The 25,955-nt window shown below is 37.0% G+C and overlaps 2 protein-coding genes and 2 long non-coding RNA genes across 6 annotated transcripts in view; 2 read left to right on the top strand and 2 right to left on the bottom strand.

The window, feature by feature from the left end:
* The window catches only part of LOC125469506 (actin-related protein 2/3 complex subunit 5A-like), a 32,546-nt gene that overhangs the window by 2,109 nt on the left and 4,482 nt on the right, over positions 1–25,955 (bottom strand). The window lies entirely within an intron of this gene.
* On the top strand, positions 737–5,924 carry LOC125469512. 3 transcript variants are annotated; one of them, XR_007251798.1, is made up of 4 exons: positions 737–907; positions 4,849–4,957; positions 5,136–5,319; positions 5,489–5,924. It is a non-coding gene; the product is annotated as an uncharacterized LOC125469512 (long non-coding RNA). The 3 variants fall into 3 exon arrangements; XR_007251797.1 differs by lacking the exon at positions 4,849–4,957 and having other exon boundaries at positions 5,184–5,319; XR_007251796.1 differs by lacking the exon at positions 4,849–4,957.
* Positions 6,314–11,429, top strand: LOC125469495 (disease resistance protein RPV1-like). The gene is made up of 6 exons (XM_048566877.1): positions 6,314–7,095; positions 7,483–8,581; positions 8,675–8,974; positions 9,152–10,000; positions 10,107–10,725; positions 10,835–11,429. Exons 1-6 carry the CDS (start codon positions 6,587–6,589, stop codon positions 11,002–11,004), a joined length of 3,546 nt encoding a protein of 1,181 aa, XP_048422834.1. The 5' UTR covers positions 6,314–6,586; the 3' UTR covers positions 11,005–11,429.
* On the bottom strand, positions 12,327–13,473 carry LOC125469511. The gene is made up of 4 exons (XR_007251795.1): positions 13,287–13,473; positions 12,943–13,183; positions 12,661–12,743; positions 12,327–12,496 (listed from the first exon to the last, which is right to left on the bottom strand). It is a non-coding gene; the product is annotated as an uncharacterized LOC125469511 (long non-coding RNA).

Raw genomic sequence — 25,955 nt, 5'->3', positions numbered from 1 at the left:
TAAAAAATTAAATTTTTTATTTGTTTTGTCAAAAAAAAAAAAAACCTTTATCAATAGGAACATTTTTATACATTAAAAATATCCAATAAATAGTCAGTAAAACACATATGCTTTGATCAATGTTGTTCCTCTCACGCTTAAAAAAAAAAAAAAAAAAAGCAACCAATGAAACTAAATAACAATTCAATTTAATGTTAAATGATTTTGGTTCGCATATACATGCAAAAATTTCAATTTCATTAGGTAGTGATTTGTTTCTGTCTATTAATTATTTTTAGATTTATTCAATCGTACGACTCGATGTAACGGAATGAACATTGGAGGAAAAGCATAATGTGAAAAATCGCTTATCTTTCAGTGCCCTGTACAAGAAAAAAAAAAAAAGCCCTTAAAAAGCATAAGAGAAAAACTCTCCCTCTATGTGTATGATCAAATTTGTATACCCATGACTCAGGTAGTTTGCATTGCTATTTGCTTAGGTGCTCAATGAGCTTTGTGTTGCACCAAATTGCTTTTATTTCAATCAAGACGGTGTCGTTTACATTGTTCCACCAAATTGCTTTTGTTTTGTTCTTTGATCAAATGACCTCCAAGCCCCTACATATAAGATCACCACTCCACAAAATCCGGTAAATCAAAACAAAACAGAAGGCCAATATTGACATTCTAAACAAACGGTCATAATTATCGACACCCCACTTCTTAAATTCCTTTTCCCTCTCCTCGCACACTTCTTTCCACTCTTTCTTCTTCCTTGCTTTCATAGTCTTCCTTTGCTTCACACAAAATCCAAAACCTCCGCAGAAGCTCAACTGCTCATCAATGGCGGACTCCATCCCCTGCAGAAAGCCCCACTTCCCATTCTCCGATCCAAATCCAGAAGCTCACCGAAACCCGATTCGACACGGTAAGTCCTACACTATGCACTTTCTCCTTAAAGCTCTAATCTTTGCCGTTTTCATCGTCGTTCTTCCACTTTTCCCCTCACAAGCTCCCGAATTTATCAACCATACGATCCTCACCAAGTTCTGGGAGCTCATTCACGTTATCTTCGTCGGCATTGCCGTATCCTACGGCTTGTTCAGCAGAAGAAATACTGCTGAAATGGGGTTTGAGAATAGCTCAAATGTGGGTACTTCTGAGTCTTATATGCCTACAATATTCCCCGTTTCGTCGAATTTCGACGGCGGGTGTGAATACCCATGTGGATATGGTGAGAAAAGAGAGGGTGAGAGTTGGAATTCTGGGTATTTTGTGGGTAACCCTGTTGCTGCTGTGGCTCAATCTTGTCATGAAAGCAATGTTTTTTATGCCCAATGCAAACCCAGTTTGGGGATTTGTGAAAGTGGGGCTGCAAATTCATGTGGGTATAAAGAGAAAAATGTTACTCAAGCTTTGAATTCTCAGTATTTTCAGGGTGAATCAATGGTGTTTGTAGCTCAACCAAATTATGGTCTTGATGAATGGGGAAACCCCAGATCAATGGTTGTTAATCGGCCTTTAGGATTGCCGGTTCGGAGTTCGAAATCGAGGGTGAAAAACAGGGATAGTTTTGAGTTTGTTGCTAGGAGTGAGTTCAGTTTAGGTTCTAAGGGCTCTTTAAATAGCTCTGATGGGGTTAGGAATGAGGATTTTGGTGATTTGGGTGCTATAAATTTAGAACAGAAGTTCAACGAAGCTGCTGCATCACCATCCCCGGTTCATTGGCGTTGGCGTTCTGCAAGGATGGAAAGGGGGAAAAGAGTAGGTAGTAATGCTCGTCCTACGCGTTTGAGGCCACTCTCAGTTGATGAAACTCAGTTTGAATCAATGAAAACTCGGTCTTTCCAGCCCACATTGTCCTTTACTTCCGAGTCTTAATGACATGTGGGTCATGTGATGATTATAACATTTAGAGATGGATGATTTAATTTATCTAATATGTTTTACGAGTTGGTTATTACGGATTAGAGACTTAGTTAGCCTCCCTATATTTGATTAATTAAGTAGCATTGCATTTACTTTGGACAAACAAGATAAATAAAAAGTAACAAATCCCATGAAATACAAAGACAAAACCAAACCACACATGGATCATAGTGGAATTCACAATTGGACGATTACACATGCGGCAGCTAACATGCACGTGGGGAAGCTTAACAATAGAGGACCAAGACCCTCACGTGCTAATCATAGTGCTTAAACATTTCATTACCAATTTGGTTTTACGAGAGACTTATTAGAGTATCTCTAATGCAAAGACTCAATTTTAGACAATATTTTTATATTTGGATCATAAAAGGTGATGTGTTTGGATCTTAAAAACTCAAATTCTAGAACTCGTTTTGAGTTTTAAAATTTGTGTCCTTGCACTAGAGGAGAAGATATTGGATTCAAAATTCATACTTGAATTTTAACAATTTGGTTGTGTATTGGAGATGATTTGACTCACATCTCATTATTCTTGGTTGAGTAACAATTTTCTTAGTTGGCATGGGGCTCCACTTTCAACTCAAATTGGGTCTGCATTCCTGCTTTTCAATCAAATACCGCATTGTTTTTTTTATCTCCCAAGTCACGGGGACAAACACATAAAATTCCAGCCACTTACAATTATAGTTTTAAAAAATTCTCTCTTTTATATATCTAGATAATTATTGTTTGATTTTTTTTTTTTTAGTTGTAGTTTTGGTTTAATTTGTCATTTTTGTGGTGATTAAGAATCCAGAGCTTCTGAGGTTTGCTTATTTTCTATTTTTAACTTATCCTTGGGTAAGCACTTTTGATGAAATTATGTTTTTGCTCCGCTTTTTGGTATTTTTAGGCAATTGAAGTTGAATATGGAGAAGGTTTTGACATATTTAGACCTGTTGGACTCTCAAGTTTGATGTGGTAATTAATTTATTGAGTTAAATGTTTATTAGTCAAATTGTGTTTTATGTTATGTTGGATATAATTCACTGATTATACTTTATACTGCCATGACTTACTACTGTTAATTTTTACTTCGAGTAGGATTTTTTGTACGATAAAGTAAAAGAAGATTTTCTTAAACGAAAAACAATATGCCATGAAAACTGATGATTTAATTGCATAATATTGAGTTTTTTTCGGTTAGGGATTTCGAGTTTTCTGCCAAGTCTCTATCTTATTTTTAGTTGTTGAGTTGCAGGTAATACTTTATGGTCAATGTGATCCTATATCTATTTAATTAATCAAGTCACATCGGGGCCATCCAAAAAGAAAATTGAAGTAAACACCACAAACAACCCAAAATTTGCTCAAATGTCGGCATCCATCCCAAACAACGAATTTGTAGTTTTGTACCTCATTTGGGAGTTAATATAGCACATGAGAAAATTGTAAATTCCATGGGACATTTAATTCCAATGAATATATAAATGGGTCCTCATATTAGTATAGAATTACAGTTAACCACAATTATATGCAATCAGTACCTTTCCCTTTGCAGTGTTCTCCCCCACAGGAACCTGCACATCAATAACTCCTGTTTAAATTACTAAAAAACCAATCTTGTTATGATGTTAAAAATATGAAGCACAAATGTATCTGAGCATGCACGTGAGACCTTGGAAACTGTGAAATTTTCATTTTTTCAATTTAGATATAAGAGTTAATGTATTGCAGTGCCAAATACAGCAACTGCTAATTTCCACATGACCACATCTGCATCTGCCCAACCATTCTGCTTGGGTCTTTTAAATAAGAAGCAACTTGTTCACTAATATTCTGCATATTGCTCCGCATTATTTAGCTCTATGTCTTCATTCTAATTAAGCATCACAAGTTCATAATTAAGTATAAAAGGATTGTGAACAGAAGTCTCTTACCATTCCGCGATTCTTAAGATGTTGATTGGAGTCTTCTCCAGGTGCATCTCTCTCTCTCTCAGATAAATATGTCATTGGAATTGGAAAGAATTGACTAGTTAATGTTATGGTGTCCGTATTACATAAATAGGGATTGCATCAACATGATATATTCAACACATTTTTTGCTGGGAACGGCCAAGAGGACACAAGTTTGGACCGTAGGAGAGGAAACCGCGGCTTGGAAAGACCTTTCGTCAGTAGATCCGTAGGCTGACCCAAGGATGGAATGACTTGTACTTTATGTGTGCCAAGCTTAACATGTTCGCAAACAAAATGATAATTCAACACAATATGCTTCGTGCGAGCCTAAAAAACTGGATTAGCTACCATGTAGGTGGTGCTGAGATTAGCACAGAAAATATAAATGGGCGTTGAAATCACACATTGGACTTCACGATGTAAGTAGGAGACCTAAAGGGATTTAGTACAAGTGTGAGCAAGAGCACAATACTCATACTCCACACTAGAACGTCGTACAATAGGCTGCTATGTAGAGCTCTAGGAGATGAGATTGGGGCCAAGAAAAAGAATATACCTAGACGTGGACCGACAAGTGTATGGATGACTAGCCCAATCTGCATCAGAGTAGACACGTAGAAACAAGTGGACCATAGTGAGGCCGAAACTAAGACCAAGTCTAACGAACCCTTTTAACATAATGAAGAACACATTTGGCAGCAACCAAATGAGTCATACGAGCCATAAACTAAGCAATATGATTGACCGCAAAGGCAATACTAGGATGAGTTAAAGTGAGATATGTAAGTGACTTGAGAAGGTGACGAAACTCAGTGGGATCAGAAAGAGGAGTACCAACCTGATTAGGAATCTGTGACAATGTAAAATGGCGTTTCATGAATTTACGTTGCAGGGCATATTGTCTTAATGATTTGATTATGATCAAATTGATTGCAATATATTTATGTTGAATCATACATTCTATTTATTGAAATAATAATTGTCATTATCATTATAGTTTGCTATCTGCCGTTGCATATGGTGGTTTATCACAAGCATCGCCTTGCAGTGCATCATAACCTGGGATAGAAGCACTTTGCTTTTCTCTACTTTCTTCCAGTAATTAGGTATACAAGTAGTTTTAGATCTTCAGTTAAATTTCAAGCCATTGTCAACCTTTCAGTATAAAATTGCAGAGTTTGCTTTATCAATTATCAATTTCAACTTTTTTCCTTTCAATTTTGGGTGAAATGTTTGTTGGTAGTATGATTATAATCCTTCAGCTTAAGATATATCGTTTGGCAGAGAATTTAACAGAAGTTCAATTTCAAGCTGTACTTTTTCTTGGGACAGATTGTTGCACTGCCTCTCATCCCAACATTAGCAGCATCTGTGATATATTCAGTCAAATAGGAAAACATCACCAAAAAAAGCAGAAACCAACCAAATATTCTATGTAGTGAACATTCTCCGTGGCACCAAATGACAGGTTACAGGTACTTAATTTTAATTATGTGGGTTCTTAGTTGGTTAATCATTTAACTGAGGATGTTGTACTCTACTACATCAATGTAACAATTATTTTGGTCCCTGCTAATTGTCTTTCTAAGATTTAGTTTAATAGTTTGATCTATTTATCCCCTTTCACCTATTTACAGAATATCCAATGAAATTTATTTGAAGCTGCAACATCTCTTATCACATAACACAACGGCGTCATCTCCACGCTTGCAGCAAAGACGGTACCAAAAAAATCAAAGCAGGTCCCATAAGAAAAAACTGTGAAAAAGACTACAAGTGATGCATTTTCCACTGGAAATGAGCATCAACAAAGTAATGCAGTATTATTGTTGTGGCGGTATTGAATTGACAAAGCAGTATGCAGGTAGAATGGGAATTGCAAGATAAATGTCAAGAACAAAACCACAAACATTATATACTCATCTCTAGCAACTTTTAATAAGATAAACTAGTAATATGATAGAAGCGAGTTGTATTTTGTAGTACTGTACGGAAAAAATGATATATATGAATTCTTACTCTTCAACTCAATGTCATTGTTTATTTTGTTATCTTACACTATTATTTGGTTCATTGATGTATTTCTTCATTTATTGTTTACTAACCTCTTCGAATGACGTTTTCGAGCGTGCAAGGACCCTTTCATTTTGGGGTGTGCTATCTACACACTCTAAATTACTTCTTACATACCTTTTGTTAATTTATATCTGTTGATTTTCTTCAATTTATCCGATCCGACGACCGAAAATTAAAAACGTATGTAAAAAGTAAAATTGGATGTGTAGTTATCACACATTTTCTTTTATCACGCATTTTATACAGAACTTAATTATGTTCTATTTCCTTTTTATTTGCAACTATAGGTGCAATTTTATTTTTAGGACTCTGCCACTAGCAGCCAGCCATGACTTAAAAGAAAAGCTTTTTGGGTCAATGCATGGGAACACGACCCATTTTATAATTGTTTGTGAATCTTGCTGGAAGTAGATAGGAAGGACCCCATACAACCTTTTGTTTTAATCTCTGCCACTAGCGGTCGGCCATGATTTAAAGAAAGACTTTGGGTCAAGCATGGGAACAACCCTTTTTAAAAAGCATGGGAACAACCCTTTTTATAATTGTTTGTAAATTTTCCAGTAGATAGGAATAACCCAATTAAATATCCCCTGCAAAGAGACATTTGCATTGCATCTAGCAAAGACCAGTTTTTGTGGTTTGAACATCAATCCACATCAATGGCTGTGACAACATCTCAAGGAACCTCCTCTGATTCCAAAAAATTTCGGGGTTACCGATACGACGTGTTCTTGAGCTTCAGAGGCGAAGACACTCGCAAGACTTTTACCGACCACCTCTACACAGCCTTGAACAACGCAGGATTTCTCACGTTCCGAGACGACGATGAACTTGAGAGAGGAGAAGATATAAAGCCAGGACTGCTGAAAGCGATCCAGCTGTCACGAACTTCTGTTGTCGTGTTTTCGAAAGATTACGCGTCATCCAAGTGGTGTCTTGATGAGCTTGTGCTGATCCTTGAACGGAAGAAGACCACCTCGGACCATGTAGTTTTACCAGTCTTCTACGATGTTGATCCGTCCCACGTGAGGAAGCAGACAGGAAGTGTTGGAAAAGCATTTGCTAGAAGCCAGAAAAATCAGTCGCCCGAAAAGGTGGAGGGATGGAGGAAGGCACTTGCAGAGATTGCAGATCTAGCAGGCATGGTCTTACAAAATCAAGCTGATGGGTAACTTTCATTTTCTCCATTTCTCTTCTCTTTCTTCAGTTAATTTGATACTATGATCCGTAGGGACCTTGATTTTTATAAGTTTTTATTCAACCTCAGTAGTGAATAATTGTCCCAATTTAGGTCAACTTAAAGAAATCACACTTGGATAAACTTAAGGATTAGTCATTTTCCATGTTGCTTAAAATGTTTCAAAAGCAGGTGTGGAAAAAAGTTGGTATGTACTTTCTGTGCTGTATTCCTTTTAATTCTTTTTTAAGTAAAGGCCATCAACATTTGTTTGATTTATTAATTATCTAAATTCCCCAATTCATTATTCATTCATCCAATACATCTGTGAGACATAACATGTTTGATTTATTTTTCATTTTGTTTGTAAATTCTTAGGTATGAGTCAAAGTTTATTGAAAAACTTGTTAAAGTGATTGGAGGCAAGTTAAGTCGCACACCATTGAGCGTTGTACCAAAATTAATTGGAGTCGAATCTCAAGTCAAAGACATCAATTTGTGGTTACAAGATGGATCAACCGATGTCGGTATACTAGTTGTGTATGGCATGTCTGGAATAGGGAAGACAGCCATTGCAAAACATGTTTACAATTCAAACTTTAGAAGCTTTGAAGGAAGTAGTTTCATTGAAAATATCAGCGAAACAGCAAATCGACCAAATGGCTTAGTTCAAATACAAAAGCAACTTCTTTATGATATTTTGAACGACAGAGAAGTGAAAATACATGGTGTTAGTGAGGGACTAAGAAAGATTGAAAGAGCCATAAGCTCTAGAAGAGTGCTTCTTGTTCTTGATGATGTGGACCATATGGACCAATTAGATGCAGTACTAGAGATGAAAGATTGGTTTTATCCGGGAAGTAAGATACTTATAACAACTAGGCGTGAAAGGTTGCTAAAGGCACATCAAGTTACAAATGTGCACAAAGTTGGAACTTTGTATTACAATGAGTCTTTAGAGCTTTTTAGTTGGCATGCTTTTCGCCAGGATCATCCCCTTAGAGGTTACATGGAATATTCAAAAAAGGTTGTACACTACTGCGATGGACTTCCATTAGCTCTAAAAGTTTTGGGGTCTTCTTTGTCAGGGGAAAGTATTGATGTATGGGAAAGTGCAGTGGAGAAGCTAAAAGTTATCCCTAATGGTGAAATCATGAATAAACTAAGAATAAGCTATGACAATTTACAAGATGACCATGACCAGGAATTATTCCTCCACATTGCTTGTTTCCTAATAGGAAGGAACAAAAGCCACATTGTTAGAATACTCGATGGATGTGATTTCTGTACAATTGTTGGCATTCAAAATCTCATCGATAAATGCTTGGTGACAGTTGATGGATGCAACAATGTGAAAATGCATGACATGATCCGTGACATGGGAAGAGAAATTGTTCGCCACGAATCAAAAGAGTCTGGAAAACGTAGTAGATTATGGCGCCATAAGGATTCTTTCGAAGTACTGAGGGAAAAGAATGTAAGAAACATGCCTTTTATGTCTATATATGTATTTCTCCTTGTGAAAATTATCCATAATAATGTTTTAACTTTTTCTTTTCTTTTCTGTTAGGGTACACAAACAATTCAAGGTCTTGCCCTGGATATGCGTATGCATCTTGCAAACAAACCAATAAACACAAATGAGACCGTCTTGGAAACCAATGCATTTGAAAGGATGCGCAATTTACAACTACTCCATCTTAGTCATGTACGACTGGATGGATGTTATGCAGATTTCCCTACAAGATTAAGATGGTTGTGTTGGCTTCAATTTCCATTGGATTCTATACCTGTTGATCTTCCTTCGGAGTGTCTAATTGTTCTTGAAATGCAACATAGTAGCTTAAGACAAGTCTGGAAAGGAACAAAAGTATGTTACTCTACGCATTTCAATTCATTTTCCTTATTTTGTTAGTTTTTTATTTGTTGACTAACTCCATTGTTAAAATGAACTCCTATGTTTTCTTTAATTCGATGACTAATTTCTTATGTTAGATACTTATTTCATTGTTTTTTTTTCCTTTTCTTTTTTCCTTTGTTTCCACAGTTTCTTCCATCGTTGAAGATCCTTGACGTCAGCCATTCCCATTCCCTCACTGAAATCATGGACTTCTCACTTTGCCCTAGTCTAGAAGAATTGATTCTTGTTGATTGCACCAGCCTGATTGATGTTCATGAGTCCATTGGAAACCTGGAGAGGCTCGTGTATTTGAATACGAAGGATTGCAAGAATCTTAGGATGCTTCCGAAGAACATGTGCATGCTTAAATCACTTGAAAAACTCATTTTATCTGGCTGCTCAAATCTTGAAGAGTTTCCAGTGGAGATGATGAAAAAGATGGTGTCTCTGAAAGTTCTTGAAATAGATGGAATTCCAATAAGTGAATTGTGGCCAGAAAGAAGTTCAACTATCTTGAGTTCTTTTCCATGCTCTTTACTAGAGTTAAGTCTCATGGGGTGCAATCTTTCTGATGATGCCTTTTGTAGGGATTTAAGTAGTCTATCCTCGTTGCGAAAACTAAAGTTAGGTGAGAATCCAATTTGCAGTCTGCCAAGTTTTATCAAAAGTTTGAGGAGGCTCGATAAACTCTCTTTCAAGGGTTGTAATAGACTCGAATCGCTTGTGGGGTTGCCGAAAGTACACCAAAGGGTGAATATAGTCGGATGCATATCATTAAGAAAAATAACACTTCTTTCCCCTGAGCCACCGTCTGCAACGTACAAGGGGGATGGAGATTGGAATCGAGTTGATTGGCAGTGCGGTTACAACTTAGAGCCTATTGATAGAGTTGATGTGGAAATGATCAAACTTTTGGGCTTGTGCAACTTGGAATCCATGCCTGCAATTCGAATGAACATGCAATTATTCTCACATCCAAAAGTGAGCCCTGTCCAGGTGCGCCTCTCTCTCTCTCTCTCTCTCTCTCTCTCTCTCTCATATCATGTATATAATGGGAAATAAATGACTTACTAATGTTGTGATGATCATGGAAAATGTATAGGGACTGTATGAAGTTGGTATGTTCAGCACATTTTTTGTTGGGAATGAGGTTCCAGGCCGGTTCAGCTATAAAAGTACCAAGTCCTCCATATCTTTTAGTGTCCCTTTACTCCCTTCTAGTCATAGAATCCGAGGCTTGAACATCTTTGCTTCCTATGCAAACGAGGAGAATTCTAATTATAATGATGATGGATGGAAATGGGTTTCAAACATAATCAAAGTGAGTAACAAGAGCAAGGGTCTGAAGTGGATCTATTCCCCATCATTCTATGGTATCCCAGGTGACGGAGAAGATATGATATGGTTGAGCCATTGGAAGATGGAGAACGAAACAATATTACAATGTGGAGATCAAGTGGTGGTTTCAGTAATGACCGGACCAAATAAGTTGTTTCGGATAAAGGAGTTTGGTGTCGAGCTTATGCAAGAGCACCAGAATAATATGATGATAAGTACCCAACACAACACCAAATCAGATCCTAATTATCCATTTGTCATCGGGGGTGATTTGTCCATGTGGGAGCATATACCAAGAATATACTGCCTTGGTTTTGATGGCGAAATTGTTGAAGAGAGATGGTTTAATCGCCTCATCATGGACACTGATGAAGAAGACACAGGTATATCGTACTGTTGTATTGCAATGAATTATACTCCATCCAAACACTTCCAAGTCCGTCTGTATTCAATTCAAAAACATAAATATTATATTATTTGTATGTTTTTCAGACAGAGAAGGGCAAGAGGATGAACTTGATTACACAATTGCAAGGACGAGGGCTACCAGTAACAACTGCAGCCTCAGAGGCTGGAAGGTGCTCGTCACAGCTGCCGGATTATTTTTCACGCTTGCTCTAGTAGTTCGGTCCTCCATCTCCCAGAAAAAGAAGCGACAATAGTCCACAAGTCATCCATGAGTTTGTAATTTTATTCGATACAGACATCTTTGGGTATACCAGGCAAGAATCAATTCATTGAATTGGGGGAAAATATTTCTGTAAATGTCAAATTTACAGATATTAATTGTCATTTACAACAAAATCATACATCTTAAAGACTCGGCTCCCATTGAAAAATTGTGTAAATTACATAAATATCAGTGCAACAGATATTATATTGAATAATATATCAAATAAATTAACAGCAGACAATTTCTTAGCCTGAGATTCAAGGACTATACAGCTGATTCAGCCTTGCATCGCTACTACACTACGGAAGCTGGTTTCTGCTTCTTCAACCCGAACAAATTATTGAGGTTAGAAAGCATAGGAGAAATGACCATGGTCTCTGGAGCCATGAAATTTACTATCTTCTCATAAACATTATACCTACAAAAGCATAATGCAATAAGCCTTAAACAATCTAGCCTAGTTTGCTCAACATATGCTCCAAGATATTCCAAAACAAAATCACAGCAGTTTCACATAGGGAACCAAAGAATCTATTTTGCGACCATTAGAGGCTCTTCTGTCAACAATCTTCCTCTTCTTAGCATGCAACTTTTTCAAGGAATAAAATGATGTCTCAGCGGATAATCAAATAGTGAAAAATCAGAATCAATAAACAATAGAAGTTCAGGATCCATTAGGTTGTGATTGTTAGCAGGAATAACTGCTAGCTTGTTCCATTTTTAATGTTACAAAAACATAAAAACTTGAAGAATAGAAGTTCGGGATTGATTAGGTTCCAAGCCTACTATAAGCAAAGACTCTACAATGTCATTGACTTCCATAGCTGCAGATGCAGATTGTTTGAATGATCTCATGGCTCTGACTTAGTTACTTAAAGTTGGGACTGGCGTGACCTCATTGAGAACTAAGCACAGACTTCACTACAATTCAGCAGACCCAAAGCTGATGTGAGAAGATTTACGTTAACAATTGAGTCGGTCCAAGCTCAACCTCGATGCTTTGTGTTTTGGGATACGGTTAGGCAAGGCTGAGCTCAATCCATTCTTCTTGATTAACACTCTTACACTCTTAATGATAACTTAGTACCAGCTTAATCTGACTAATTATAGTAACCATTGTAGTGGAACTTTTGAAATTTGGGGAACCCTCACAATCATATGAAATCGAGGAAACTTGAAGCATTTCCTTTAAGTTTGATTTGATAAAATTAAACTCTATCTCAGCTAATAGTACAGTTATAAGCTAAACACACTTTATGAGAATTTAAACGGTTATTAAAAACTTCAAACACAAAATGTAATACACAAAGCATATACAAATCTTTCACATATCGACAATTCTTATCGTGCGGAAAATGATGGATTATGCACAACAATGGAAAGCCAAATTGTATTACAAAATAACTATAATAGTTTGATAAATGTAGTTTGCTCACACTATCCATTGCTTGAACAAAGGGCGGGTTCTTCTCAAGTAAAGCCTGTAGTTTGCACACACTAACTAGGTCAGAATACGTTGCATTGACAGCCTCAAGTGAATCACAAAATAAAGACCTAATTGGCTCATGCAAACAACCTCTCAGGTAAGAACGTAAATCTTAACATGTCAAAAATCTAAAAAAAAAAGGGGAAATGCAAAAGAAACCTGTGGTAATCCATGATTCCATGTGAACTTGAGAATGCTTTCTAAAGCAAGAATCTGAACTCAAGAGCTTTGTCCCACAGAGCCTTCAGAAAAATGAAAACAAAAGGGATAGAAAATGGGTACGAATATACATCAATCAGACAATAATTCACTACATAAATAATTTTTTTAACTTTAAGGATTGGCAAAAAAAGAAGCTTTAAACAAGGAGCAATAATTTGATGTTGAAAAACAAAACCTATTTCATGGATATTACAAGAGTTATTATTTTGAACAACGTACCTTTTGGTTCTTCACCACTTGACCCTTAAGAAGATCTTTCTTTAAAAAACAAAATTAACTTCATATGTAAGCCTATATAACTCCATTTTGTGCTTTCATAGTAACTAAATTAAATAGATACTGGAAATTAGCCTTGAGCTAAGATGAAAATGGCACTAGTATATTCCTATGGCTACACTCGCGTACTATTTACATTATCAAATTTCGTCACCAACCTCCGACTCCTATGCATATTTAGCCCCTGCAAATATGACTGATATGCATATTATTCTATGTCTTCATTCTAATGAAACATCACAAGTTTATAATTAAAAATAAAAGGATTGTGAACAGAAGTCTCTTACTGCTCCTGATGACGAAGATTCATGTATTCTTTCTCGAGTTCTTCCATCTCGGCATCTTTATTATCATTTTGCCCATCGCCATTTTCCTCTTCCCCAACTTCTTCTCCATCTTCTTCTTCATTTTCTGATTCTTCTTCCTCCTCCTCGCCGTCGTGCTCATCATCAAAGTCATCCTCTTCCTGCTCGATCTACATCACAAATCATCAATTAACAACAAAATCACCACAACAAACTGAATAATTACCGAAACCCAATAACAGAATTTACATATCAAACTAATATTCAACTCATTGCTGTTGAAATCGCCACTGTCCCCGAACTCACTGTCACTGTCAAGAGCCTTCATCTCCATTGTGACGTATGAGCCCCTACAAATTCAAACACCCAAATATTATAGAATTTAATTCCACAAGGATTTAACCTTTGATACAACTTCATTTCAAATATCCAAACCAATTTACGAATCTCAAACCTTTTGAAGCTGCAAGGAGAAAAATGACGACGAGAGTTGAGAGAGGCACAAAGGAGTCTGAGAAGAAGCCGCAAAGTAGGCGTGGTTCGGTATGGGATCCCATACCAAAACTCTTGTATCGATTCCTAAACTGAAATTTTTGGGAATCCAATTTCAATACCGATCCCAAATCAAATTTTCAGGAATCCCGAAATAGTTTTGGAATTTCGGGACAAATCGGGAATCCCGAAATGGTTTTGGACTTTTGGATAAAAATTTGATATATTATGCTTTTGGGCTAAAATTCAACCTTTTATATTGAAAAATTGACATATAGGCAGACCCAATCCACCTATTTGTTTCTACTAATCTGTCAATCTGCACAATCTGCCTTTTCAAAAGCAATGTGCCAATCTGACAATCTTTCCTGCAAGAAATCTCCATGTGGTGCTGAGTACGAGTAGCATGAAAGTCTCAAGAACCAACACCTGCTCTTTAAACAAAACAAATAACAGAAAAAAGATAACTCTCTAGACTTGATGCAGTAGATAGATGCCCATGAAGAATACTAAAATCAAATTCTATTCTATAAACAACCCAGCTCCTCAATGGAAACAACCTTGAAACACTCATATTCTCTATAATTGTCGTTGAAGCACAACTTCAGATGTCAATAATTAATAAAGTACCACTTATTGAACAATTTCTATAAATTACCAGATGTTAAAGAATAAAATCAAACGAAACAACCAACTATGCAAAACACACAATCTCAACATAACCAAATATGCCTGAGGTGGGTTGTGGAAGGCCGAGGAAGAAGTGAACTCTGCAAACAAAATTAATTCCAAATCCTAAATTAAATTTCAAAAGGAAGACAGAAATTAGATTTCAAAACACTAAATTAAATTAATTACCAAATTATATTTCATAACGAACTGTTCAAATCAAGGTTTCTTTTCTTGTTCTAAATAGTAAAAGAAATCATGATTTCACACCAGAAAGGATAAATCATACACGATTCATATTGGAGATGCATTCGCATAGCCTATAAGAATATATACATAACCATAATCGGTTGAAAAGAACGAATGGGGTACCTCGCTAAAATCCATATAAATGAATTCAAGTAGACAATCAAGATAATTGATTTCTATAAAGAGAAACCATCAAAGCTCACAACTAACTAGTAGAAGACAAGGATCCTATTAAAGAAATGATAAAGACTTGCCTAAAATAGGAGTGGCAGATTGTCGGATGTATCACAAGCCAATTTTATAACAGTTTCCCTCCAATCTCTCAACTATGGCTAGATGTCTTTTATTTGTGGGTTTGGAATACAATTGACCTAGTACGCTTGTTTCATATTAATCTTTCTTGCATTCAACACACAACATCATAGTTTTCATAAAGTGAGCACCACATATAGGGGTTGTAGACATGCTCGAAATAATTTGAATTAAGCTCAGCTTTTTAGTGAAATGAGTTGAGCTAAAAAAATTGCTAGACGCGTTCAAAAAAAAAAAAAAAAAAATTGCTAGACTCGTTAAAAAAAAAAGAGTCAACATGGAGTTTTGGTATTACAGGCCAATCCCCAATTTTATGCATTTAAGTGGATCACCCTCATCTTAACCCAGGAGTTAAATTTCGCTGACAGCCTTCACACTTGGGATACACTTTCAAGTGATCTGAGGGTCCTCAGGTAGTATTATATCCTTTTGGACTGTATAGACTGTCTGTTTTCAAGGCATGAAATGCAAAAAAAAATTGGCTTTTGGTTTTCGCCTCCTAAATTATCTGAGCGATTGATTACAATAATGTGTGTAGTACATAGTATTTTTAAGCCCGAGAACTAAATTATTAATGTATACAAATTTTCTTATAAGAAAACTTTCTGCATGTTTTCTCACTCTTCTTAGTTTATGATTGAATTTTATACTCCTTTCATTCATTAATTTATGAAATGGGTTGTTTTTCTTTTGTGATTTCAGTAGTTAGGTCTTCAGTGATTGCACAATTTCATGGGATTTTACTATCTCAGAAGTAATTGAAAGAGTTGGATGTGATTCGGGCAAGTTTGCAGATATCCATTTTGTTTTGATTCGGGCACCTTCTACCAAACTGTATAGAACATAAAAAAATTATTTGATTGCGTTGTTATGTATTTCTTTTTTTATTTTTATGGCAGTATCATTTTCTCAACAAAATAGAAATTACTTAAATAAATAAACTACTCAAGCAATGAATCTTCAATGAGAACTCCATATTTTCTCAGGCTGGACAAAACCAGCAGGTGTTTCTTCACAAAATTTACATGCCCATCTCTTAGATGGACATAAAGAACATCAATTGTGTGTGTCTTACTTTTTTTGGTTTAACTATAAGTTATGATTTTTGATACCGTAATGAGTTTTTTCTCATAATGCATATGAAGACCCTTGCCTCTATTGGTTGTGTGTTTGAAGCCAGAAAAACTCATATGTTGCTTTTGCAGTTTGATTAGTAGTTGTTAATTAGAATTGGCTAATTCTTTTACTAAGAATTTGTTTTTACTCACTCTATTGGTTCTTCTTCATATAAGTATATAGAAATTGTATGACAACCCGTTTCAAATTTTACGTTTTTATTTTATTTTAAAAGCGTGAGTTTACGAAAATGCCCTAGAAGCAAAGATTTTGACTTCCGTTGACCATCGTCTAGAGAGACGTATGACTTATTCTTTTAACATATCCTCGTAGTACTCGTTGGTGTGAGCGCATAGGTGAAAGCCGTTTGCGAGTCCAGATTATAACGGTATAGTTATGGACGTTTGAAAATGGTTATTTAAAGTTTAGTTATAAATTATTTGAATTCCCACCTTGTGGGAAAGTGGCCAATCAGATTTTAGGCACAAATATGAAGGACTAATCAAGTATAAGGTCAAGAAACCAATTGGAATTAGAGGGAGAGGATGAGAGCCAATCAGAAAAAATAAAAATAAAAATAAAAATGGGAAAGCTTCCCGTGCACCTATGCCCAACCCTGTGTGACTACCCATTTTCCAAGGCCGATTCCGGCCAACTCCGATGGATTTTTTCGACGCCACCACCACCATCTTGGAGCTCTCATTCCCCCTTACAAAATCCACCCAAGAAACACTTTGATTAATCTCTGTATGTGGCGGTTTGAGGCCACGAAAGTTGATGGTTCTCACGGTGCCCCCGCCATCCTTTTTTATTTTCCGGCAAAACGGCAAAGCGATGACCAATGCCACCACTTGGGCTTTGTAGCCCATCATTTGAGGAGAAAATCCCAACCAACCTTGACCCCATTGGTCCACCATAGACGACGAATCGATGCCGGGAAGTTTTTGTTCACCGCCGGCTTCGTGGGCAAAATTGATGATCTTCCGTCCACTTTTGGACTTCGTGACAGGTATGAAAGTTGCTCCACTCACTGAGATCTTCATTTCTGTGAAGTTTGAGAATTTTAGAAAATAGTTGGAGGGGGCCGACCGCCACCCATGGCGGCGCGTGTGGTGGTGCGTGGCCAGTGGGCCGCCAATGCTATTTTTAGGCTATGTTAATTGTCTTGAATTCAGTTTTGATATTTGAATGATGTAGGTTGATCATTGGAAACTAAATTCTATACGATACGTTATTAGATATTTATGTGAATCGACGATCCGATCGTTGGATCGTCACCAACCTTTATTACATTGTAGTACGTAATATTTGAAGAATGTAGGAACTTACGGATTAGGACTCTAACGTACGGATCTTCCCGAATTGGATTTGTAAGTTAATAAAATAAAACTTTAACCGCTAATCAGTTTTGGAAATTGGCGGAGATCCGACCATTGGATAGTAATGAATTTTGAGTATGTTATTCTAGAAACATTACGTGGATCTTTGGAAGTTATGGATTGGAAATTGAATATGCGGATCCTCCGGATCGAGTTATACAGGGTTGTAGACCCTACTGTCGATCTTTGATCGACAGTTGACTTGTGGTCAATGAATCTCAAACTGTTTTAGAATGTACTTGAGGCTGTGCCTTATGTGAATTATGTATTCTATTGCTAAGAGTTTTGAGATGTGATTCGATATTTGTTATAGGCGCCAATCGTTTGGGACACCTCGACGTGCCTGCTAGTGAATCATAGTGTGGACTACAGGTAAGTAGATCTTTTCCTTCTTGTCATATGTATATAATTGATAGTTCCGCAAATGTTTCTAAATTGATTTATGCATGTCACATACAAATAATTTTTGTGAACTACGAATGGCTTGATCCCCGTTTAAGGTACATAGGCAGTCTAACGAGACGTTGGATACAGCCGTATAATAAATGAGACTAAATAATTGGGACAATAGCCTTGTTGGGGAATTGAGCAATGTGAGGGAGATTGGTGCAAAATATGAGATTTAACCTTATGATTTGGTGGTTAAATGTTGGTCATAAATCAATGTGTGAAGAACCAAGAAATTGAAGTAAGGAAACGTAAGTATTGATAGTTAATTAAACTAGTGTCTAGGTGGGCTTATCACTGATAATTATTCCCGAAAATATGTAGTTCGGGAGTAGGGTGTTACAGCTTATGCATTTTTATGCCATATATATGTATATAATTGAAAATGCTATGACATGGTTGAGTATTAGATTGCAACATGGTATATCCATATGTATATTACCTACACATAATTATTGTGAACGCTTTGAAGTGCAAAGGTGAAAGCAGGACAACCAGGTAAGTTCAGGTGAGTTTATGGTATTAGTTGAAATGATGGAGTTATGGCATGACTACATGTATGTTTTTACGCAACGCCGAGCTTGTCATACAGGTTGCAATAATAAGCAACTCCGACACTATCGTACAGGTTGCCCATGAGTTGTATATGTTACAATAGATGCAGTTAGAGCTCTAAACCTGCACCTCGATGTTAGTGTTTTCGTCCGTGGCCAGGGCACAGTCCTTCACGTGATGTTCACCTCCCGCACCTTACGCTCACCTTGGATCCAAGGTAGGTGCACAATCCTGTTATACAAACCACTATAGGTGGTTCCAACTCGTAGGTGACCCGCAATTATTTGCACAGTCTTCACATGATCGTAGCACTTAAGCATACTTATTTACACCCAATCCTGTCGTACAGACCACTATAGGTGGTTCTGACTCGTGTGCAGGGATATGTGATGAGCTATGGATACAGGCCACAAGAGGTGGATCCGGCTGACATATTATTGAGAGATCAATAAGTCATACAGGTCACTATAGGTGACTTCGACTTATATGTGCTAGCAATGATTGATGAGATATAGATAAATCGTACAGGTCACTATAGGTGACTTCGACTTATATGTGCTAGCAATGATTGATGAGATATGTGATGAGATATGAATAAGTCATACATGTCACTATAGGCGATTCCGACTTATATGCTAGCATTGATTGATGAGATATTGATTTAGCCGTACAGGTCACGTAAGGTGACTCCGGCTAACATGTGGATGAGATATATATGTTTATTAAGATCTCTGTCATGATATTCATGTGAACTTTGTTATACTGTGTATGTGATTGAGATAGATATGTATTCTATTTTTGGAAAATTATACGGGTGTTACGGTGAGGGGCTACTGCGTTTGGTAATTGAAATTGGTTTGACAAGTTTTGTCTCACTCACTCACATTTTCTTTTTTTGTACCCCTCCAGGTTCTAACAATAGAGTTTCGTATCGACGAGGATTCGTAGCACTTTTCAGTACAGATGTCTTCTTATGATGGTATAATAATTATCTTACCTAACTGTACTATACTTATGCTCTGTATCATGCGTGAAATGGGGTCAGACCCGCTCACCGCGCACTCGTGTACTTAACCACTTTTAGATTTTAATTTATTCACATTTATTACATTGGCACACTCATGGCTTCGTCACCTTCCAAGTGTCGGCCAGCACGGCTCGATTCGAGGTCTTAGCGGACATTCCGGGTCGGGGTGTGTCATTTTGTTATCAGAGCCAGGTTGGGCAGTATTGTGTTCATCACACGCGTGATGTGAGCATTCTTGGTTTTTGTGGCTAATGTTAGAATCTTGCCATCTCATCGAATACAGAAAAATATGTTAGCTTTTCTTCCGTTTTGGGTAGTTATGTTGTCTTCACAACATTTTAGATGATCATTTTGGCAATGTCCTTAGAATTAAAATGAAGATTTCCCTCAAGAGGGAAAGGTGTAGATTTGAGGCAAGTTGATGGCCTAAGTTAATGTATTGATAACCGTGTATCACCGGAGATTTTACCAACTAATTCCTTTATCATTCTTCCGTTGTTAGAATTGATCATTTTGAGATTGGAAATCTCAGCTAGTTTTGATTTCTTGGTAATATTGTTAGAATATCACTTAATAGAAATCTTGCGAAGTCCCCTTTTGTTAGGACTCTTGAAATGTCTCATGTGGCAGTGTGGTGCTAAAGTGGTAACACTCGACAGAAGAACATGTTAGGAAATTTCTTTTGATCCCTGGTAGTTTAATATTTTGTGACATTACTTTTCGATCATCAATAAATCTTGTTAGATTATTCTTAAATTTTACCTCTCTATTTTTGGCTTGAGACAACGTTGGAATTGTTCAGTTTTTTTTTTTTTTTTTTTTTTTTAATCATAATTCATCACTTTTAAAATTGTTCGACTTTTTAATATTAATCTACATCAGCTTTGTTCGTACCCTTAACTTCACCTCCTGGTATTAAAGGCAATTGGGTTGATTTAGAGTCACCGGCCTATTTTCCATATCAGTTGGATGGGGACAAACTGTTCAAGAGGACCACTTAGACATTGAAATTGTATATTTAATCCGGATATCTTGTGCTCTAGATTTTATGAACTTATTTTGATCCTCAAATTCTTGAATGTTCTTTTAACCTTTTGACATGGTTTCACGCTCGGTTAGTGAGGAATTCATGACAGATCGATTTGACGGGTGTATGCGCCACTTTCACATCGATGCTAGCAAGCACCATTTGGAATGAGCTATTTTATCCATGACTTGAAGTTGGGAATGACCTATCAAGAAATGGTTTGAATGATTATAATCATTTTGTTATATGAGTGGAAGTTGGGAAGTATCATTATTCACTATCAGTTCGAGATATTTTGTACGTGCAGAGAATGTGAAAGTCAATAATTGTTATGCTGAACCAAGGTTACACTCATGTGGTATTTCGATTGGTGGTAGTTTTACTTAAGTAGAAAACAATATTCTTCCAGCATTAAAACTTAAAGTATTGGCGATAGTTATTTCTTTAAAATGGGTGTTGAATTTCAACAACAAAACACTTGTGAAGACAACTAAGATAGAAATGGGATGTAGTCAACTTCTTCAGGTGACGTGATCTAGAAGTTCTCTTTGTAACATGATCAAATGTGGAGGTAGAGAAGGAATAAAAATCGAGATTTCCATGTGTTTTAAATGAATCCTCACTCTAGATGCACCCTGCTCTTGAATAATGTTGAGGGGATATTGAGGAATGGAGTTCGAACTTCCTAGACAACTACAGTTTTCTAATTGCGTCCAGAGGATGATGACTTTTTGAGAAAACTGCTCCTAGACTTCTATACAAATTCAGGCAAACAGAAACCCGACTAGATTATCATCTTGGTGTATTTATATTTCATCGTTTACATGTTTTGCTTCCCAGCCCTTGGAAGTCTTTATGAAGGTTTTGAGTATTAGAAGTTGTTCTGTATCGCATTCCTACCCCTAGACTAACGATTAGTCTGAAACGAGTTACTCAGACCTTAGTGGATGAGTTGCATCTTGTTCGTCCCATCATTAGCATGGTTGCCGTATATCATTATCTCTATTTTAGTTACTTGTAACCACGGTTACGATTTTGGGGTTAATTATGGTATCATTTGAGTTGATATATAGAGATTTTACGCACAACGCATATTTAATAAACGCTTACTTTCGTTAGAATTATGGGTAACTATGGTTACATTCCGGATTAGGAGTATGGTATCATTTGAAATATAATATAAATATTGTATGTGCAGCTTGTGAATCAAAAAAGAATATTGCGAGCAAATATTTGATTGACTGAGATTGTGATGTAGAAAATTTATGTTATTGACGATGTTGCCTAAGAAGGTAGCGAATGAGCACGATCGAGGCGTGTATGTGTATTTCCCAATGAGGGGTAAGATGGTAATATTGCACCCTCGAGAATTGTTACTTGCTTATCGAGACAACAGTGAATTATAGGTGTTGTGGACTGCAAACCGTAATATTAATAACTTATTCGTTGGGTTCGTTAAGCAGGTAAATAAGTAAGTCATTCTACGTTAGTATTTGTATTTACTTATTTAATTAATTATTTGTTGTTTGGGCTTGACCCAAAGATATTACATACTTATTTTCGAAGTACGTTATGCTATGAGTGTGCCTGTGAATAATATTATATTTTGGGCATGGTACTGATGAAGAGGGAAAGTTTGAGCTTAGAGGCATAAAAGAGGAATCACTGCACTTCGATCGCGATAGAATGACATTCTTTTTTATGCAACCGCTCTAGTTTGATTTCTTCTTTACGTGTACATTTCTTACGAATATTTTTTGGAGTATTTTATGTATAATTAGTGATCCTAAATTTCAGGGACGAAATTTTCTTAAGGTGGGTAGATTGTGACAACCCGTTCCAAATTTTACGTTTTTATTTTATTTTAAAAGCGTGAGTTTACGAAAATGCCCTAGAGGCAAAGATTTTGACTTCCGTTGACCATTGTCTAGAGAGACGTATGACTTATTCTTTTAACATATCCTCGTAGTACTCGTTGGTGTGAACGCATAGGCGAAAGCCGTTTACGAGTCCGGATTATAACGGTATAGTTATGGACATTTGAAAATGGTTATTTAAAGTTTAGTTATAAATTATTTGAATTCCCACCTTGTGGGAAAGTGGCCAATCAGATTTTAGGCACAAATATGAAGGACCAATCAAGTATAAGGTCAAGGAACCAATTGGAATTAGAGGGAGAGGATGAGAGCCAATCAGGAAAAAAAATAAATAAATAAAAATAAAAAAGAAGAAGAAAAATGGGAAAGCTTCCCTTGCACCCGTGCCCAACCCTGTGTGACCACCCATTTTCCGAGGCCGATTCCGGCCAACTCTGATGGAGTTTTTCGACCCCACCACCACCATCTTGGAGCTCTCATTCCCCTCTACAAAATCCACTCAAGAACCACTTTGATTAACCTCTGTATGTGGCGCTTTGAGGCCACGAAAGTTGATGGTTCTCACGGTGCCCCGACCACCATTTTTTATTTTCCAGCAAAACGGCAAAGTGATGACCAATGCCACCACTTGGGCTTTGTAGCCCATCATCCCAGGAGCAAATCCCAACCAACCTTGACCTCATTGGTCCACCATAGACGACGAATCGACGCCGGGAAGTTTTTGTTCACCGTCGGCTTTGTGGGAAAATTTGACCATCTTCCGTCCACTTTTGGAATTCGTGACAGGTATGAAAGTTGCTCCACTCACTGAGATCTTCATTTCTGTGAAGTTTGAGAATTTTTGGAAATAGTTGGATTTTCCGGCGAGTCGGGGAGGCCGACCGCCACCCACGGCGGCGCGTGGCTAGTGGGCCGCCAATGCTATTTTTAGGCTATGTTAATTGTCTTGAATTCAGTTTTGATATTTGAATGACGTAGGTTGATCATTGGAACCTAAATTCTATACGATACGTTATTAGGTATTTATGTGAATCGACGATCCAATCGTTGGATCGTCACCAACCTTTATTACATTGTAGTACGTAATATTTGAATAATGTAGGAACTTACGGATTGGGAATCTAACGTACGGATCTTCCCGAATTGGATTTGTAAGTTAATAAAATAAAACGTTAACCGCTAATCAGTTTTGGAAATTAGCGGAGATCCGACCGTTGGATCGTAATGAAATTTTAGTATGTTATTCTAGAAACATTACGTGGATCTTTGGAAGTTACGGATTGGAAATTGGATAAGCAGATCCTCCGGATCGAGTTATACAAGGTTGTAGACCCTACCGTCGATCAAAGATCGACGGTTAACTTGTGGTTGATGAATCTCAAACTATTTTAGAATGTACTTATGGCTGTGCCTTATGTGAATTATGTATTCAATTGATAAGAGTTATGAGATGTGATTCGATAATTGTTGTAGGCGCCAATCATTTAGGACACCTCGACATGCGTGCTATTGAATCATAGCGTGGACTCCAAGTGAGTGGATCTTTTCCTTCTTGTCATATGCATATAATTGATAGTTCCGCAAATGTTTCTAAATTGATTTATGCATGTCACATACAAATAATTTTTGTGAACTACGAATGGCTTGATCCCTGTTTAGGGTATATAGGCAGTTTAACGAAACGTTGGATGCAGCCATACAATAAATAAGACTAAATAATTGGGACAATAGCCTTGTTGGGGAATTGAGCAATGTGAGGGAGATTGGTGCAAAATATGAGATTTAACCTTATGATTTGGTGGTTAAATGTTGGTCATAAATCAATGTGTGAAGAACCAAGAAATTGAAGTAAGGAAACGTAAGTATTGATAGTTAATTAAACTAGTGTCTAGTTGGGCTTATCACCGATAATTATTCCCGAAAATAAGTAGTTCGAGAGTATGGCGTTACAGCTTATGCATTTTTATGCCATATATATGTATATAATTGAAAATGCTATGACATGGTTGAGTATTAGATTGCAACATGGTATATCCATATGTATATTACCTACACATAATTATTGTGAACACTTTAAAGTGCAAACGTGAACGCAGGACAACCAGGTAAGTTCAGGTGAGTTTATGGTATTAGTTGAAATGATGGAGTTATGGCATGACTACATTTATGTTTTTAGGCAACTCCGACCTTGTCGTACATGTTGTAATAATAAGCAACTCCGACACTGTCGTACAAGTTGCCCATGAGTTGTATATGTTACAATAAATGCAGTTAGAGCTCATAAACTTGCACCTCGGTGTTAGTGCTTCCGTCCAAGGCCATGGCACAGTCCTTCACGTGATGTTCACCTCCTGCACCTTACGCTCACATTGGATCTAAGGTAGGTGCACAGTCCTGTCGTATAGACCACTATAGGTGGTTCCGACTCGTAGGTTACTCGCGATTATTCGCATAGTCTTCACGTGATCGTAGCACTTGAGCGTACTTATTGTGGTTCCGACTCGTGTGCAGGGATATGTGATGAGCTATGGGTTCAGCCGTACAGGCCACAAGAGGTGGATCCGGCTGACATATTACTGAGATATGAATAAGTCGTACAGGTCACTATAAGTGACTCCGACTTATATGTGCTAGCAATGATTAATGAGATATGGATAAGTTGTACAAGTCATTATAGGTGACTCCGACTTATATGTGCTAGCAATGATTGATGAGATATATGATGAGATATGAATAAGTGATTCCGACTTATATGTACAGGTCAGTATAAGTGATTCCGACTTATATGCTAGCATTGGTTGATAAGATATTAATTTAGCCGTACAGGTCACGTAAGGTGACTCCGACTAACATGTGGATGAGATATATATGTTTATTGGGATCTATGGCATGATATTCATGTGGACTTTGTTATACCGTGTTAGGATTGAGATAGATATGTATTCTATTTTTGGAAAATTATACAGGTGTTACGGCGAGGGGCTATTGCCTTTGGTAATTGAAATTGGTTTGAAAAGTTTTGTCTCACTTACTCACATTTTCTATTTTTTTACCCTTCTAGGTTCTAACAGTAAAGTTTCGTATCGACGAGAATTTGTGGCACTTTTCAGTACAAATGTCTTCTTATGATGGTATAATAATTATCTTACCTTACTGTACTATACTTATGCTCCGTATCACGCGTGAAATGGGTCCAGACCCGCTCACCGCGCACTCGTGTACTTAACCACTTTCAGATTTTAATTTATTCACATTTATTACATTATCACACTCATGCCTTCATCATCTTCCAGGTGTCGGCCACCACGGCTCGATTCCGGGTCCTAGCAAACATTCCGGGTCGAGGTGTGTCAAATTGCATCATCAGACTAATTAGAATTAGTCAGCTTATGGGTGTGTTAAACTGTTTAAGTAGTATTACTTAAAACTCAAAATATGCTGGAGTATTTCTGTCATTAATTTGTATCAAACTTGGTATTTCATAGGAGTTGAACCTAAGAG

The sequence above is a fragment of a genome, unplaced genomic scaffold, assembly GCF_019419815.1.
Source record: "Pyrus x bretschneideri cultivar Hongxiangsu unplaced genomic scaffold, Pyrus_bretschneideri_v1 Contig43, whole genome shotgun sequence".
In the NCBI taxonomy this organism is placed as follows: Eukaryota; Viridiplantae; Streptophyta; class Magnoliopsida; order Rosales; family Rosaceae; genus Pyrus; species Pyrus x bretschneideri.
The sequence above is the reverse complement of the archived record's forward strand: the minus strand, read 5'-3'. Positions and strand labels throughout refer to the sequence as shown.